General features: G+C 58.4%; 2 protein-coding genes across 2 annotated transcripts in view; one reads left to right on the forward strand and one right to left on the reverse strand.

Annotated features, from left to right (window-relative positions):
• CCDC78 (coiled-coil domain containing 78) overlaps positions 1–7,844 on the forward strand; it is a 16,578-nt gene extending 8,734 nt beyond the window's left edge. The window contains 9 exon segments of the mRNA XM_053992346.1: positions 128–253; positions 985–1,196; positions 1,736–1,907; positions 2,834–2,877; positions 4,471–4,537; positions 5,882–5,982; positions 6,946–7,072; positions 7,681–7,732; positions 7,735–7,844. Coding sequence (XP_053848321.1) covers positions 128–253; positions 985–1,196; positions 1,736–1,907; positions 2,834–2,877; positions 4,471–4,537; positions 5,882–5,982; positions 6,946–7,072; positions 7,681–7,732; positions 7,735–7,844 — 1,011 coding nt within the window.
• On the reverse strand, positions 7,796–10,516 carry ANTKMT (adenine nucleotide translocase lysine methyltransferase). The gene is made up of 5 exons (XM_053992158.1): positions 10,318–10,516; positions 10,141–10,245; positions 9,440–9,580; positions 8,854–8,904; positions 7,796–8,291 (listed from the first exon to the last, which is right to left on the reverse strand). The coding sequence occupies exons 1-5, from the start codon at positions 10,489–10,491 to the stop codon at positions 8,103–8,105; spliced, it is 660 nt and encodes a 219-aa protein (XP_053848133.1). The 5' UTR covers positions 10,492–10,516; the 3' UTR covers positions 7,796–8,102.
• Positions 10,517–13,634: the final 3,118 nt, after the last annotated feature.

Below are 13,634 nucleotides of genomic sequence, written 5' to 3' on the forward strand. Positions count from 1 at the left end.
CAGGACCTTCCCAGCTCTAGTGAAGCCAAATATCTGGAAATTAAGACCCTCAGCTCTTAAGCAGCATCTCAGCTCCTGCTCCTCAGCCAGAGGACCAGGCCAGCAGGATTTTTGTTTGCTGTGCCAGGTGCTGCTCACATCCCAGGGCCAGCTCCAGGAGGTGGAGGCGGAGAACTCCCGGCTGCAGCTTCAGCTGAAGGAGCTGAACGAGGAATATCGCTCCCGGCTGGCGCAGTACATCCGGGACCTGGCGGTGGGTACCCCCAGCCCGGGGCTCTCCTGGCCTGGGAGGTGCCACGGATTCATGGAATATCTTGAGCTGGAAGGGATCCACAAAGATCATGGCCCTGCACAGACCCCCCAACAATCCCACCCTGGGCATCCCTGATATCATTGTCCAAGCACTCCTGGAGCTCTGGCAGCCTCGGGGCTGTGCCCATTCCCTGGGGAGCCTGGGCAGAGCCCAGCACCCTCTGGGGGAAGAGCCTTTCCAGCCTGACCCTGCCCTGGCACAGCTCCAGCTGTTCCTTCAGCTGTCTCCATACTGGCACCTTCCTCTTGTAGGCTGCTGCCAATAAATAAGAGTAAATACATAAAGAAAGGGGTTTTTTGATCCCTGTAATCCGACCAAGAAAAGTCCCAGCAGAAGCTCACCAATAATTTTGCATGGCCCTACAGTAAATCTGGGTGTGTGGGGGCTGCCACAGAATCATGGAATGGGTTGGAAGGGACTCGAAAGATCGTCCAGTACCAGCCCCTGCCATGGCAGGGACACCTTCCACTAGAGCAGGTGACTCCAAGCCCTGTCCAGCCTGGCCTTGGACACTGCCAGGGATCCAGGGGCAGCCACAGCTGCTCTGGGCACCCTGTGCCAGGGCCTGCCCACCCTCCCAGGGAACAATTCCTTCTCCATATCCCATCCATTCCTGCCCTCTGGCAGTAGGAAGCCATTCCCCCTGGGTTTTCCTCTCTGTGCATTTCCAGAACTACATGGACAGCAAACCCAGCAGCGTGACAGGACACAGCAGAGCCCCAGCTGGCCACGCTGCCATGAAGAACTTTGTGGACAGCATGCTCAGGGACATCCGGGCTTCCTACAAGTCCCGGGAAGAGCAGCTGGCCCAGGCAGCCCGGGGGTACAAGAAACGCATGAAGGACTTGGCCAAGAAGCACGAGAACCTGCTCATTGCCTATGGGTAAACCTCAGCCACCTCCTCCTCAGGGCCAGGTGCAAAAGCCCCAGAGCACCCATCCCCTGCCCTGGAAGGAGGCAAGCACGGCTCCCAGGTGGAGCAGAGGATCTGGAAGGCACATTTATCTCCCTGCTCCTGGCAATCCAGGACCAAGCTGCCTCCAGCTGCACATCAGGGTGCTCTGGACCCCATGGAGCTGCTTTGCACATATGTTCCTCCCACTTAAAATGCAGAGTGAGAGATTGATCCCACGGTGGATGGTGTGGAAATGCAGAGGTACCACAAATAGCTCCACCTCCCAGCCCGTCCCTGCAGTGCTCTCAGCTCTCTCGGCAGCTTGGGCTGTGGGAAGCAGCAGAAATACTTGTGGTAGAAAAGCCACAAATAGCTCTAGGACAAGCTCCCTTCAGAAACTCTCCCACTTATCCTTTGCAGGTGGCCAGAACCAGCAGGTCCAGCGAGTGGCACCCTGGGGAGCAGCAGAGTTGCTCAGTGGTGTCACCCAGAAGGGCGGGCAGGGACTGACCCTGTGCTGGTTGCAGGCTGCAGCGGGAGCAGATCCGGTCCCTGGGCAGCAGTGCCATGGACTGTGGCCCTGCCGAGCTCCACTTGTCCGTCACAGACCCAGAGCTGCTGACAAACAGCTCCCGGGAGCTGAACCGGCTGCGGGAGGAAAAGGCAAAGCTGGAGATGCAGCTCCAGGAGCTGCAGCAGGTACAGAGGGAGCTGGGGCTTGGTGAGAAGAGTTCCATGAGCCCCTTCCTTAAGGCATTTGTAGGATTGGTTAGGTTGGAAAAGCCCTCTCAGATCAGCGAGTCCAACCATTCCCCCAGCACTGCCAAGGCCACCACTGAGCCGTGTCCCCAAGTGCCACGTCCATGCTCTCCCTGAGGGTTTGCTGTGCCTGTGGCACAGGCAGGGAACACAACAGTCATCTCCATGTGACAGAATCATGGAATCATGGAATGGTTTGGGTTGGAAGGGGCCTTAAAGCCCATCTTGTTCCACCCCTGCCATGGCAGGGGCACCTTCCACTATCCCAGGTGGCTCCAAGCCCTGTCCAACCTGGCCTTGGACATTTCCAGGGATGGGGAAATGTTCTCCCACTGGGCAAATGTGGGTCTTGATTTGCACAGGATGCATTTATTTAGAAATTGAGACAGGAGACCTGAAACCTTCAGACTGTACAACCCATGGTTTCCTTGCTGTGGCACTGGTAGCTGTGGGAGTGCTGGGACACCTTGTGCCACTTCCAAGGGCACAGAAAAGAGGGATAATGTCTTTTTACATGTGCAGTGACAGGACAAAGGAAATTGATTTAAACTAAAAGAGGAGAGATTTAGGTTGGATGTAAGGAAGGAATTCCTCCCTGGGAGGGTGGTGAGGCCCTGGCACAGGGTGCCCAGAGCAGCTGTGGCTGCCCCTGGATCCCTGGCAGTGCCCAAGGCCAGGATGGATGGGGCTTGGAGCAGCCTGGGACAGTGGGAGGTGTCCCTGCCATGGCAGGGGGTGGGATGGGATCATCCTTAAAGCCCCTTCCAGCCTAACCCATTCCATGGCAGGATTTCTCTGAGAGTGGCAGGATCTGGGATTGCAATGGGTTCATGTTTACAGGAATTCTGTTCTTCCTTTGCCTCCAGAAAAGCCTGAAAGGAGCCCCCGCCTTTCCAGCACCTCCGGAGCAGTAAGTGCTGTTTTTTTCTTGGGATATCTGCCATTCCAAATTCTCATGGATGTGTGGATTGAAGGATCTTTTTTGCCTGGCTGGAGGCAGCAATAAGCAGGGAAAGGGAGCTGCTGGGCCTGCTCTAGGAAGAAGAGGCAGCTGTCCCCTCTTCCTGCAGGAAGAGACTTAGTCACTGGGCCTTGATCCAAGAAAGCTCTTAAGCACATATTTGATTTAATCATGTTTTTAGCCCCACTGACCTCTTTAAAACCGAAGTTCAGCATATGCCCAAGTGCTTTGGTGGATAACCTGACAAAGGCCCATGAGACACCACCAGTTTGGGGCTGTCCTGTTTTTCCTCCTTCCCAGTGCAGGAGTTTGACTGGAATCCTCTGGTGCCACTGTGCTGACACCTCCCTGGCTTCCCAACAAACCCTGAAATTGCTACATTTTGGTGGGTCTCTTCCTCCTGCTCCATTATCCTGCTAAAACTCAACCAGCTGTAGCTGTGGAGGGATGGAACAAAGCACTGGAGAAACCTGAGCTGGGTTTTTCAGCCCTTTAAAAGACGTGGTCACCTAGAAAACATGTCAAATATTCCATTAGCTGGATGCCAGCACTGAGGAGTGGGTAAGTGCCAGAGCCCCTGGGTCCTGGAGGGGTGTCTCAGGCACAGACTTGAGCCTCAACCAGCCTCTGCCATGTGTTCCACACCGAAAATAGCAGTGGTCCGTGAGGAAATGCAGCAATTTGGGCAGACACCACAGGAGCAGGGCATGGAAAGTCCAGAACCTGAATTTCAGTGATGCATCTCATCATTTGGGTTTTTTTAAAACTGCCATGAGACCCCACACACTTCAAATTCTGCTGGGTTAATCTGTGCTATTACCGTGCTCCTCCAGCTGGAGACAGGAGCCCCGGTGCTCCCGCAGCTCCAGCTCCCGCTGCCTCTTGCCTTTGTCAGAGAACGGGTTGGGTTGGGAGAGACCTAAACCCAGCTCCTTGCACTGCCAAGCCGTGGGGGTTCACCAGCGGCACCAATTCCCTGTTTATCGTTCCCTTCTCCTCTGGCTCCCACGGAAGCCCAGCCGGGGTCTCCCGGCGCTGGGATCTGCGGCCGGCGGAGGGAACGGGAGGAGCACAATGCATTCCTGCTTCACACAGCCCAGATTCCCCCAGCATCACATGGGACCTGTGTTCTCCTCCCGGAGGCTGGGACGGGCTGGGAAGGGCTTTCCCACGCCAGGCTGTGCAGACAGCTCACCTCTCCCGGTGCTCGGTGACCAGAACGCCTCCCTGCTCCCAGCAGGGCGAGTGCCAGCCTTTGGCACAAGGGCTCCCTGTTCCAATCAAAGCCAGCCCCGCAGGGGCAGGTTCAGGGCTCTTCCTGCCTTGATGTGGGTTGGAAGAGCCCCGGGCCGTGCCTGGGGAGTCCCAGGCTGTGAGTAGGGCTGTGACTCCCCGATGGTGGGAAGTCTGGGCACTGGGAGAGGAAAGGTGCCTGTTCTGGGGATGACGGTGGGATGGGCACCGGCTGTGTGGAGCTGTGTGATCTGTGGAGGGGCTGGATTTGGTGTCTGGGCATGATCGAAATGAGCTCCTCTGTCACAGGCAGCTGGATGAGGAGGGCTGGGCAGAGGTCAGGAAGAAGCTCCGGGAATTCACACTCAACACCCAGGTAAAGGTCTGGAACAGCCCGTTGGAGGCCAAGCTTCTCTCTTACCCACAGGCAGAAATGTGCTGCCTCAGCTCCTGCCCTGGGGCTGCTCCAGGCTGGAGGGGGAAACTTCCATGGAGTCACAGAATATCCTGAGTGGGAAGGGACCCCCAGGGATCGTCCAGCCCAGCTCCAGGCCCTGCACAGACACCCCAACAATCCCACCCTGGGCATCCCTGAGAGCATTGTCCAAGCACTCCTGGAGCTCTGGCAGCCCCGGGGCTGTGCCCATTCCTGGGGATCACTCTCCATGGAGCCTTGCTGTGGATTTGGCCTCAGTCCTCCAAGCAATGCTGGAAGGTCCCAGCTGGGGGTGTCTCCAGGCTTTACTGTCCCTGCTACTAAAGCAAGGGCAGCAGCCCCTTGTCACTCCTGCCCACATTTCAGAACAACCTTTTGGCATCTCTGTAATAAACTGGGGCTGACTGCTGCCCTGTGCTGGCACTGCTGGGACATCTCCAGTCCTGGGGGCAGGTTTGGGCCACTCATGACAGGAAGGACACGGAGGGGCTGGAATGTGTCCAGAGAAGGGAATGGAGCTGGGAAGGGGCTGGAGCACCAGGAGCAGCTGAGGGAGCTGGGAAAGGGGCTCAGCCTGGAGAAAAGGAGGCTCAGGGGGGACCTTGTGGCTCTGCACAGCTCCTGACAGGAGGGGACAGCCAGGGGGGTCGGGCTCTGCTCCCAGGGAACGGGGACAGGACAAGGGGAAACGGCCCCAGCTGTGCCAGGGGAGGTTTAAATTGGATATTGGGAAAATTCCTTCATGGAAAGGGTGGTCGGGCACTGGCACAGCTGCCTGGGGTAGTGATGGGGTCACCACCCCTGAAGGGATTTAAGACATGTGGATGTGGCACTTGGGGACACGGGTTAATGGTGACCTTGGCAGTGCCGGGTTAACACCTGGATTCTAGTGGGTTTTTCCAGCCTACAGAATTCCACATTTCTTTGATTCTATTCAACCTGGTTCAAGTCTAGGCTGAAACTCAATCAGCTCCCCAGTTTGGTTCCTGCTGGCTGCAGGGATATTCGCTTCCATGTCCTGCCTTTCCCTGTCCACAGCAACCTGAGGGAGTGCTCCACCACCCCCTGGGGATGTAAAGCTCATTCCCTGGGGATGTAAAGCTCCACACCTGCACGGGGCCTGTCTCTGTGGCCAAAAGAAGGGAGATGTTGTGGCAGAGGGGTTGGAGTGGTGGTGAAGTGGTCAGAAGTTGGACTCACACAGCAGAGAGGGGCTGAGCACATCACTCCCATGGCACAGATCTCTTTTTTTCCACGTTTTCTCCGTGGGTTTTGGCGCTGCAGGAGGACCTGGAGCAGCAGAGAAGCCAGCTGCTGACTCGGGCTGTGGTTGCAGAGGAGCAGGTGTCGGAGCTGCAGGGGTACATTGATCAGCACCTTGCCAGGTGAGATGGGGATCCTCTCCAGGCTTGGTGCCAACGCCAACCCCGTGCCCACTGCCGGCCCTGCCACAGAGCTGCCAGCACGGCCCATGTCCCACTGCTCCTCCAGCTGTGCAGGCAGCTGCCACCACCTCTTGTGCCATAGGGCAGCAGGACAGCAGGTGCCCCACACACCACAGGTGTCCTTCCCTGTGTGCTCACCCATCCTTGGGAGGAATCAGAATCATGGAATGGGTTGGAAGCGACACAAACGTTCATCCAGCTCCTCTGCCATGGGCAGGGACACCTTCCACTGTCCCAGGCTGCCCTAAGCCCCAATGTCCAACTTGGCCTTGGACACTGCCAGGGATCCACAGCTGCTCTGGGCACCCTGTGCCAGGGCCTCCCCACCCTCCCAGGGAACAATTCCTTCCCAAAATCCCATCCAGCCCTGCCCTCTGGCAGTGGGAAGCCATTCCCTGTGTCCTGTCACTTTATGCCATTGTCCAAAGTCCCTCTCCCACTCTCTTTGAGCCTCTTCAAGCACTGGAAGGGGCTCTAAGGCTTCTCTGCAACCTTCACAGGAACTTAAAATCTAAAGCCTAATCTAAAGCCTAAAACCTTCAGAGTTCTTTTTTTCACAGGTTCTAACCTAAGTCCTCCCAGCAGCCCCTGATCTGTGTTCCTCTCCCCATGGCTCATCCTGCCCCGGAGCAGGGAGAACAGCAGGGAAGGGAGAGGACAAGCAGGGCAGGTGTGTCAGGGCATGATCTCCCTGCTCCTGCCGTGCCTCCCCAGCCTTGGGCTCGGCTCAGGCTCTGCCCTTACCTGGCACAACCCAGGAATGCCTTTTCTTCAGGAAAAGCAGCGGGATCTGTGTGCCAGGCTCAGCTCCTGGCATGGCTCATTGCCTGGGGACCATGAGTAGTGACAGTGGCACTTGCACACTGCTCACTGTGAGTAGTGACAGTGGCACTTCCTCTGCAGGTACAAGCAGGAGATCCTGCGGCTGAGGAACGCTGAGGGCAGCGAGGTGCCCCCCGTGCCGGGTGCCAGGAGTGCCAGCCACGAGCCAGAGCAGCCCCAGCCTTGGGAACACCCCACTCCAAGGGAGGTCTGTGCTTCATGGACTGCCAGGCAAGGATCCTTCTCAGGCTGGGAGGTGGGAACAGCAAGAGAAACCACGTGGGTGTTTCTGCTCTTAAATTCACAGGAATAAAATGAGACAAGAGAACTGCACCTCGTCTGTGCCCGCCAGGCTGCAGGAATTCTGCTCTTCCCTGAGCACCCCTTGGATCCCAGGCAGCTCTTCACTGCTGGGCTGCAGGGACAGGTTCCTGCTCCTGCTGGAACTTTTTTCCTGGATGAGACCTTGACCTGGAGCAAGGTCTCACCCATGAGACAGAGCCAAGGCTGGCTCAGACCAGGATTTGTTCTGAGCTTGGACAAAGGGATGAGCTGCTCTTTTACCATAAGGGTGGTGAAAGGCTGCCCAGAGCAGCTGTGGCTGTCCCCGGATCCCTGGCAGTGTCCAAGGCCGGGCTGGACAGGGCTTGGAGCAGCCTGGGACAGTGGAAGGTGTCCCTGGACATGGCAGGGGGTGGAACAAGAGGAGCTTCAAAGTCCTTTTCAACCCAACCCATTCCATGATTCTGTGACCCTGTGGTGGGAAGACCACATTTTCCTCTGTGTGTGAGTGGAAAATGGAATATTGACGAGCAGGGCCAAACCGATCCTGCACAGAGGTAAGTTGGAGAGGATGGCAGAGCAAAGCCAGGAGCAGCAGCTGCTCCATCTCCAGGACCATCCAGCAGTTCAAAGACAAAGCAAAAACCTCAGAGGAACAATCAACCAAAATTTTATTTTTAAAACTTAAATTGAAATAAAGCAGCAATCATCCAAAAAGAGGCACTGGAGCTTCATCCCTTAAATCCTGCATTAACCCCAGGATTTCCAGGTCTGATTTTCTCCTCTCTTGCTTTGCTCACACTCTGGAAAAATGAAGATCTGCCACCCTGCAAGTCCCCAGGACAAATTCTGGCCAAGCACTTCTGTCCTGAGCTGAGCCAAGAGCTGGAGTGGCTCTGACCCTTAATGCCAGGCTTAAGGAGGCTGCTGTTAAACCAGGCTTAACAAGGCTGGGGTCAGACCTGGCTTTGCTGGGCGCTGCCCTGCGCCTCTCGCCGCACCTCCTTGATGTCATAGGCCCAGACCTGGTCCAGCCCCTGGCCCAGGCTGCTGCTGGGGGTCCAGGAGGGGAAGGGGTAGCGTCCGGCCACCACCCGGGCGTCGTCGGGCAGCTCTGCCAGGAGCTTGGTGGCCAAGGGAGGTTTCTGGGGAGAGAGACACAGCCAGGGACAGGCAGCCTTAGGACACAGTCACACAGTGGCAGTGCCACCAGGGAGCGTGGGGCAGCTTCTGGGACATCAACCCCCCAGAGCACAGGGCTGGTACTGGCCCTGGGTAAGGCTGGGACTTGGAGCAAGCGATGAGCAACGGGACAAGAGGAATTGCCTCAAGTTGCACCAGGGGAGGTTCAGGTTGGATATCGGGAAAATTTCTTCCCTGAAGGGTGGTCAGGCACTGGCACAGGTGCCCAGGGCAGTGGTGGGGTCACCATCCCTGCAGGGCTTTAACAGACATGGATGTGGCACTTGGGGACATGGCTCAGTGGTGGCCTTGGCAGTGCTGGGGGAATGGCAGGACTCCATCCCAGAGGGATTTTCCAACCTCTATGATTCCATGATTCTATAAATCCCAATGCTGTGTAGCACCAAACCACTCAGCCACAGGGATGCCCACTTGGCCTTATTCCATGCCAGATCTCCACTCTCTCCCAAGAAAAGCCCCCTCGAGCTGGCCCAGAACAGCTCAGGGTGTGAGGGGCTGACTCACCACGCTGGGGGCCAGGAACACGATCACATTGTGGCAGTCAGAGAGATTCACCTTGAAACAGAGGGAAAAGGGGAATATCGAGTAACAGGCAGAGCAGGAACAACTGTTTTAGTGCCCAAACCTTATGGGTGATCTTTGGAACCCTGGAGGGAGCAAAGATGCCACAAAAGACATGGGATGGGGAAATGCAGGTGTGAAAGCAGCACGTCTTGGGAAACACCTGCCTCCAGCACCATCCCAGACCCACATTCCCTGATGGATTCTCTCTGGTCAGGCTGCAACTACCTCATGTCAGCCTGAGAAGCTCATGTCTGCAGGTGAGCCTGTCAGCAGCACCCAGACCTCTCCTCAGAGCTGCTCCAAGCACCAGAACTGGCCATGGGCTGCCCCAGCTGGCATTCCCTGGAAAGGAGGATGGATTTCCACCTCCCAGCTGGCATTCCCCAGCAAGGAGGATGGATTTCCACCTCCCAGGAGCAGTGTGGGATCGGGAAGGAGCGAGCAGCCATCAGCAAATCCATCCCGGAGATGCAAACAGAGCTCTGGCCCTGCCCTGAGCACATCCAGACCCTCGGGATGCTGTTACCTTCCACAGATCCTTCTTCAGGAAGGAGACCTTCCCGTGGTACCCAGCCTTCCAGGCACGGTAGTTGGCCAGGCACAGCAGCCAGGGGTTGAGCTCATAGCCCAGGGCTGGCCTCAGCCCCTGCTTGTAAGCCTCGAGCACCTGGAGAGGGAGAGAGGGAGGGCTGGAAGCCAAAGCACCTCAGTGTTGAGTCTGGGGCAGCATTTGGGTGGGCAGGGGCTGCTGCCCAGCTCCACTCACCCCATCCTGCTGGCTCACAGGCAGGGTCACCTCGGAGCTCAGCACCACCCAGAGCCCTCACTGCCACCCTGCTCTCTGCATGCGTCTTTTAGGGCTGCCAAAGACCACCTATGGCCATCTAGAGGCACCATGGACCACTAGGACTGCCTAGAACCACCTGGGGCTGTTTAGAGCCACCGAGGACCACGCTGGGTCACCTAGGACCACCTAGGACAGTCGTTAGGAACACCTAGTGACACCCAGGACAATCTAGAGCCACCTACAGCTGTCTAAGACCATCGAGGACCCTCTGGGACCACCCGTGATGGTCCCAGACCGTAGCCAGGAGGGCCACCCAGCAGCACAGCCAGAAGCCGGGCAGCAGCCGGGTGGGGGCCTCCCCTTCACCCTGCCCGTGCGTGCAGCCCCGCTCCCTGTCCTTCGCCCGCCCTGGCCACCCCAAACCCCCCCAGGACCCTTACGAGCCGTCCATCTCCGGATCCCAGATCCACGGTCTTCCCGGCGCGGCCCCGCAGCAATGCCAGGGTGTTGGCCACCTGCCGGGGGCTGGAGGGCTGGTAGGGCACCTGGGGGCACAGGGGGGGTCAGGGGGAGCCGGGGTCGGGGAGCGAGGGGGGCTCCGGGGGGTCGCGGGGTACCTGCAGGCGCAGGGGGACGCGGCGGAAGCCGGGCATCAGCAGCACAGCCCAGGTGGCCCATACGGCCGCCCCGCTAGCCACGGCCAGCGCCAGCAGCCCCCGGCCGCCCAGCGCGCCCCCGGGCTGTGCCCAGCCCGGCTCGCCCGGCTCGCCCGGCTCCCAGCCCGGCTCCATGGCCGCCGGAAGGGGAGGGGAGCACGGCCGGGCGCCTTCCGCCGGGAGCGGCTCCGGGACACCGGGACACGGGCTGGGGACACGGGGGGACACGGGGGGACACGGCTCCGGGACACCGGGACACGGGCTGGGGACGCGGGGGGACACGGGGAACGGGAGGGACACGGCTCCGGGAATCCGCGCTGCCCCCGGGGCTGCAGGAGGGGCGCAGCCGTGCGTGGTTGTGTGCGGGTGTGCACAGGGCCGTGTGTGAGTGTGTGTGTGTGTGTGTGTGTGTGTGTGTGTGTGTGTGTGTGTGTGTGTGTGTGAGATAACTGCTCTGTGTGTGTGTGTGTGTGTGTGTGTGTGTGTGTGTGATAACAGCTGTGTGTGTGTGATAACAGCTGTGTGTGTGTGTGTGTGATAACTGCTCTGCGTGTGTGTGTGTGTGATAATAGCTCTGCGTGTGTGTGTGTGTGTGTGTGAGATAACTGCTCTCTGTGTGTGTGAGTGTGTGTGTGATAACAGCTGTGTGTGTGATAACTGCTCTGTGTGTGTGTGATATCAGCTCTCTGTGTGTGTATGTGATAACAGCTCTGTGTGTGTGAGTGTGAGATAACAGCTCTGTGTGTGTCTGTGTGTGTGTATGACAGCTCTGTGTGTGTGTGAGTGTGATAACAGCTCTGTGTGTGTGTCTGTGTCTCTGTGTGTGAGATAACAGCTCTCTGTGTGTCTGTGTGTGTGATGATAGCTCTGTGTGTGTGTGTGAGTGAGTGTGATAACAGCTGTGTGTGTGTGATTACAGTTCTCTGTGTGTGAGATAACAGCTCTCTGTGTGTCTGTGTGTGTGATGATAGCTCTGTGTGTGTGTGTGAGTGAGTGTGATAACAGCTGTGTGTGTGTGATTACAGTTCTCTGTGTGTGAGATAACAGCTCTGTGTGTGTGTGAGTGTGATAACAGCTGTGTGTGTGTGAGATAACAGCTCTGTGTGTGTGTGAGTGTGATAACAGCTGTGTGTGTGTGTGAGATAACAGCTCTGTGTGTGTGTGTGTGTCTGTGTTGTGCAGTTTGCACAGAGGAGCAGTTGTGTGAGGTTGTCAGTCACTGCAGCTGTGTGTGTGCAGCTGTGTGTGACTGAGCACAGTTGTGTGCAGCGTTGAATCGTGGTTCAGTTGTGCACAGGCAGGTGCAGTTGTGCATGGCTCTGTGTGTCTGTGCTGTTACACCCAGTCCTGTGTGTTTGTGCACTGCTACACAGCTCTGTGTGGTTGTGCAGGGCTGTGCACACTCGTGTGAAGGGTTCTGATGGCTGCACGTGGCTGTGCACAGCTGGGCACAGATGAGCACAGCCGTGTGAAGCTGTGAGTGTTGCTGTGCAGGGCTGTGTGTGGTTGTGAGTGGTTGTGTGTGTCCTTGTGCACAGGTTTGTGCAGCTGAGCACGGTCCTGTGACAGCTGTCCTGGTGTGCATGGGTGAGCAGGGTTGCGTGCAGTGGTGCACAGCTGGGCACAACTGCCTCTGCACGGCTGTGTGTGCATAGCCACGTGCAGCTGTGCCCAGCTGTGTGCAGTTGTGCGTGGCCCTGCGCGAGTGCTGGCACTCACACTCAGCTGTGCATGGATTTGTGTGTGGTTACAGCTTTTGTGCACAGTCCTGTGTGGGGTTGTGCACGGTGGGGTGCAGTTGTCACCAGCTGTGCACACCCGTGTGGGGTTCTCTTGGGGCTGTGCACACCCGTGTGGGGCTCTTGGGGGCTGTGCACACCCGTGTGGGATTCTTGAGGCTGTGCACACCCGTGTGGGGTTCTCTTGGGGCTGTGCACACCCGTGTGGGGCTCTTGGGGGCTGTGCACACCCGTGTGGGGTTCTTGGGGCTATGCACACTTGTGGGGGGTTCTCTTGGGGCTGTGCACACCCGTGTGGGGCTGTTGGGGCTGTGCTGCCTCAGCCTGGGGCTTTCCTGCTGTGAGGCAGCAGCGACTGTGGGAAAATCCCAGGCGTTGGGATGTGGGGGCGGCCAGGCCCCACAACCCCTGCCCACCCCCAATTAGTGACTCCCCCAAGGCAGCCCAAACGCGGGAACAACGCCCGCTCAGAAGGGACAAAGGGCCACAGCCCCCCGCCAGGGCAGCCACATGTCACCGAGGATGCCACTGCTGTCACCTCCCCCTGCTCTCTCCTCAGCCTGTGGGTCAGGATTTGTGGGGTTTGCTGGGGGTCCCCCTCCAGCACTATATCGGGGTGTCCTCTGAGAGCCTGGGAGGGGTTCTGGTGGCCCCCATGTCCTTGCCCACGGGACCACCAACCTATCACATGCCTTGGTGTCTCTGGGGCCATTCCCAGTGGAGAAGAGACCCCAGCCCCACCCTGGGAATGGTTTTGGGGTGCAAGGAAGCAGAACTGGGGACTGGGATTCCCACTCCTCAGTGCTGGGGCCAGCACGGGCCCAGCCCCAGCCCCCCAGAGCCCCTCTTTGGGGGGGATCCGGGAGTGGAGCTGCCAAGGGCAGGAGTGTTCCTGCTCCCACCTCCCCCTGATCTGTGGGAACCGAGCGGGATGAGGATGTACACACACCCCCACACGTGTTCTACCCCAAACACACGGCTCAGGGCACTGAACTACAACCACACCCCATTAATCACTTTCCCGAGAGAAGCAGTGGGGCTCCAACGGGGCGCTGAAGCCGCCCCCAAAACACATCCCAGGGCTGTGCCCTCCCCAGCCGCCCCAAAGAGCCCGGCATGGCCAAATCGGGGCTCACGGGGATCACCCCGATTTTCCGCTTTCTGCTTTTTCTTGCTGGCAGGTGGAGCTGGTTAAAGCAGAAAATCCAGGGAAATCGGAGCTGGGGGAACCGGGGGCCGGGGAGCTGCAGCGGAGGAGGATGGTCCGTGGGGATGAGCCGCTCCCTGGAGCCGCCCGAGGCCCCTGCGGAGCTGCAGAGCGAATTCATTCAGGAGGCAGTACCCAGGCAGGGCTGAGCCCTCCTTGCCGGGCCCCCGGGATTTAGCAGGGGGGTGGCCGGTCCCCTCCTGCCCCTGCCCCGGGGTGCCCGCAGCATCTCGGAGCGCCGGGACGAGCAGGTGGCCGTGCGAGGGGACCGGTTGCGATGTGTCATTGGAGCCAAAGAGCTTTTAATCCTCCTCTTTCCAGGGCAGCTTCCC

This window comes from Vidua macroura, chromosome 16 (assembly GCF_024509145.1).
Source record: "Vidua macroura isolate BioBank_ID:100142 chromosome 16, ASM2450914v1, whole genome shotgun sequence".
Taxonomy (NCBI): Eukaryota; Metazoa; Chordata; class Aves; order Passeriformes; family Viduidae; genus Vidua; species Vidua macroura.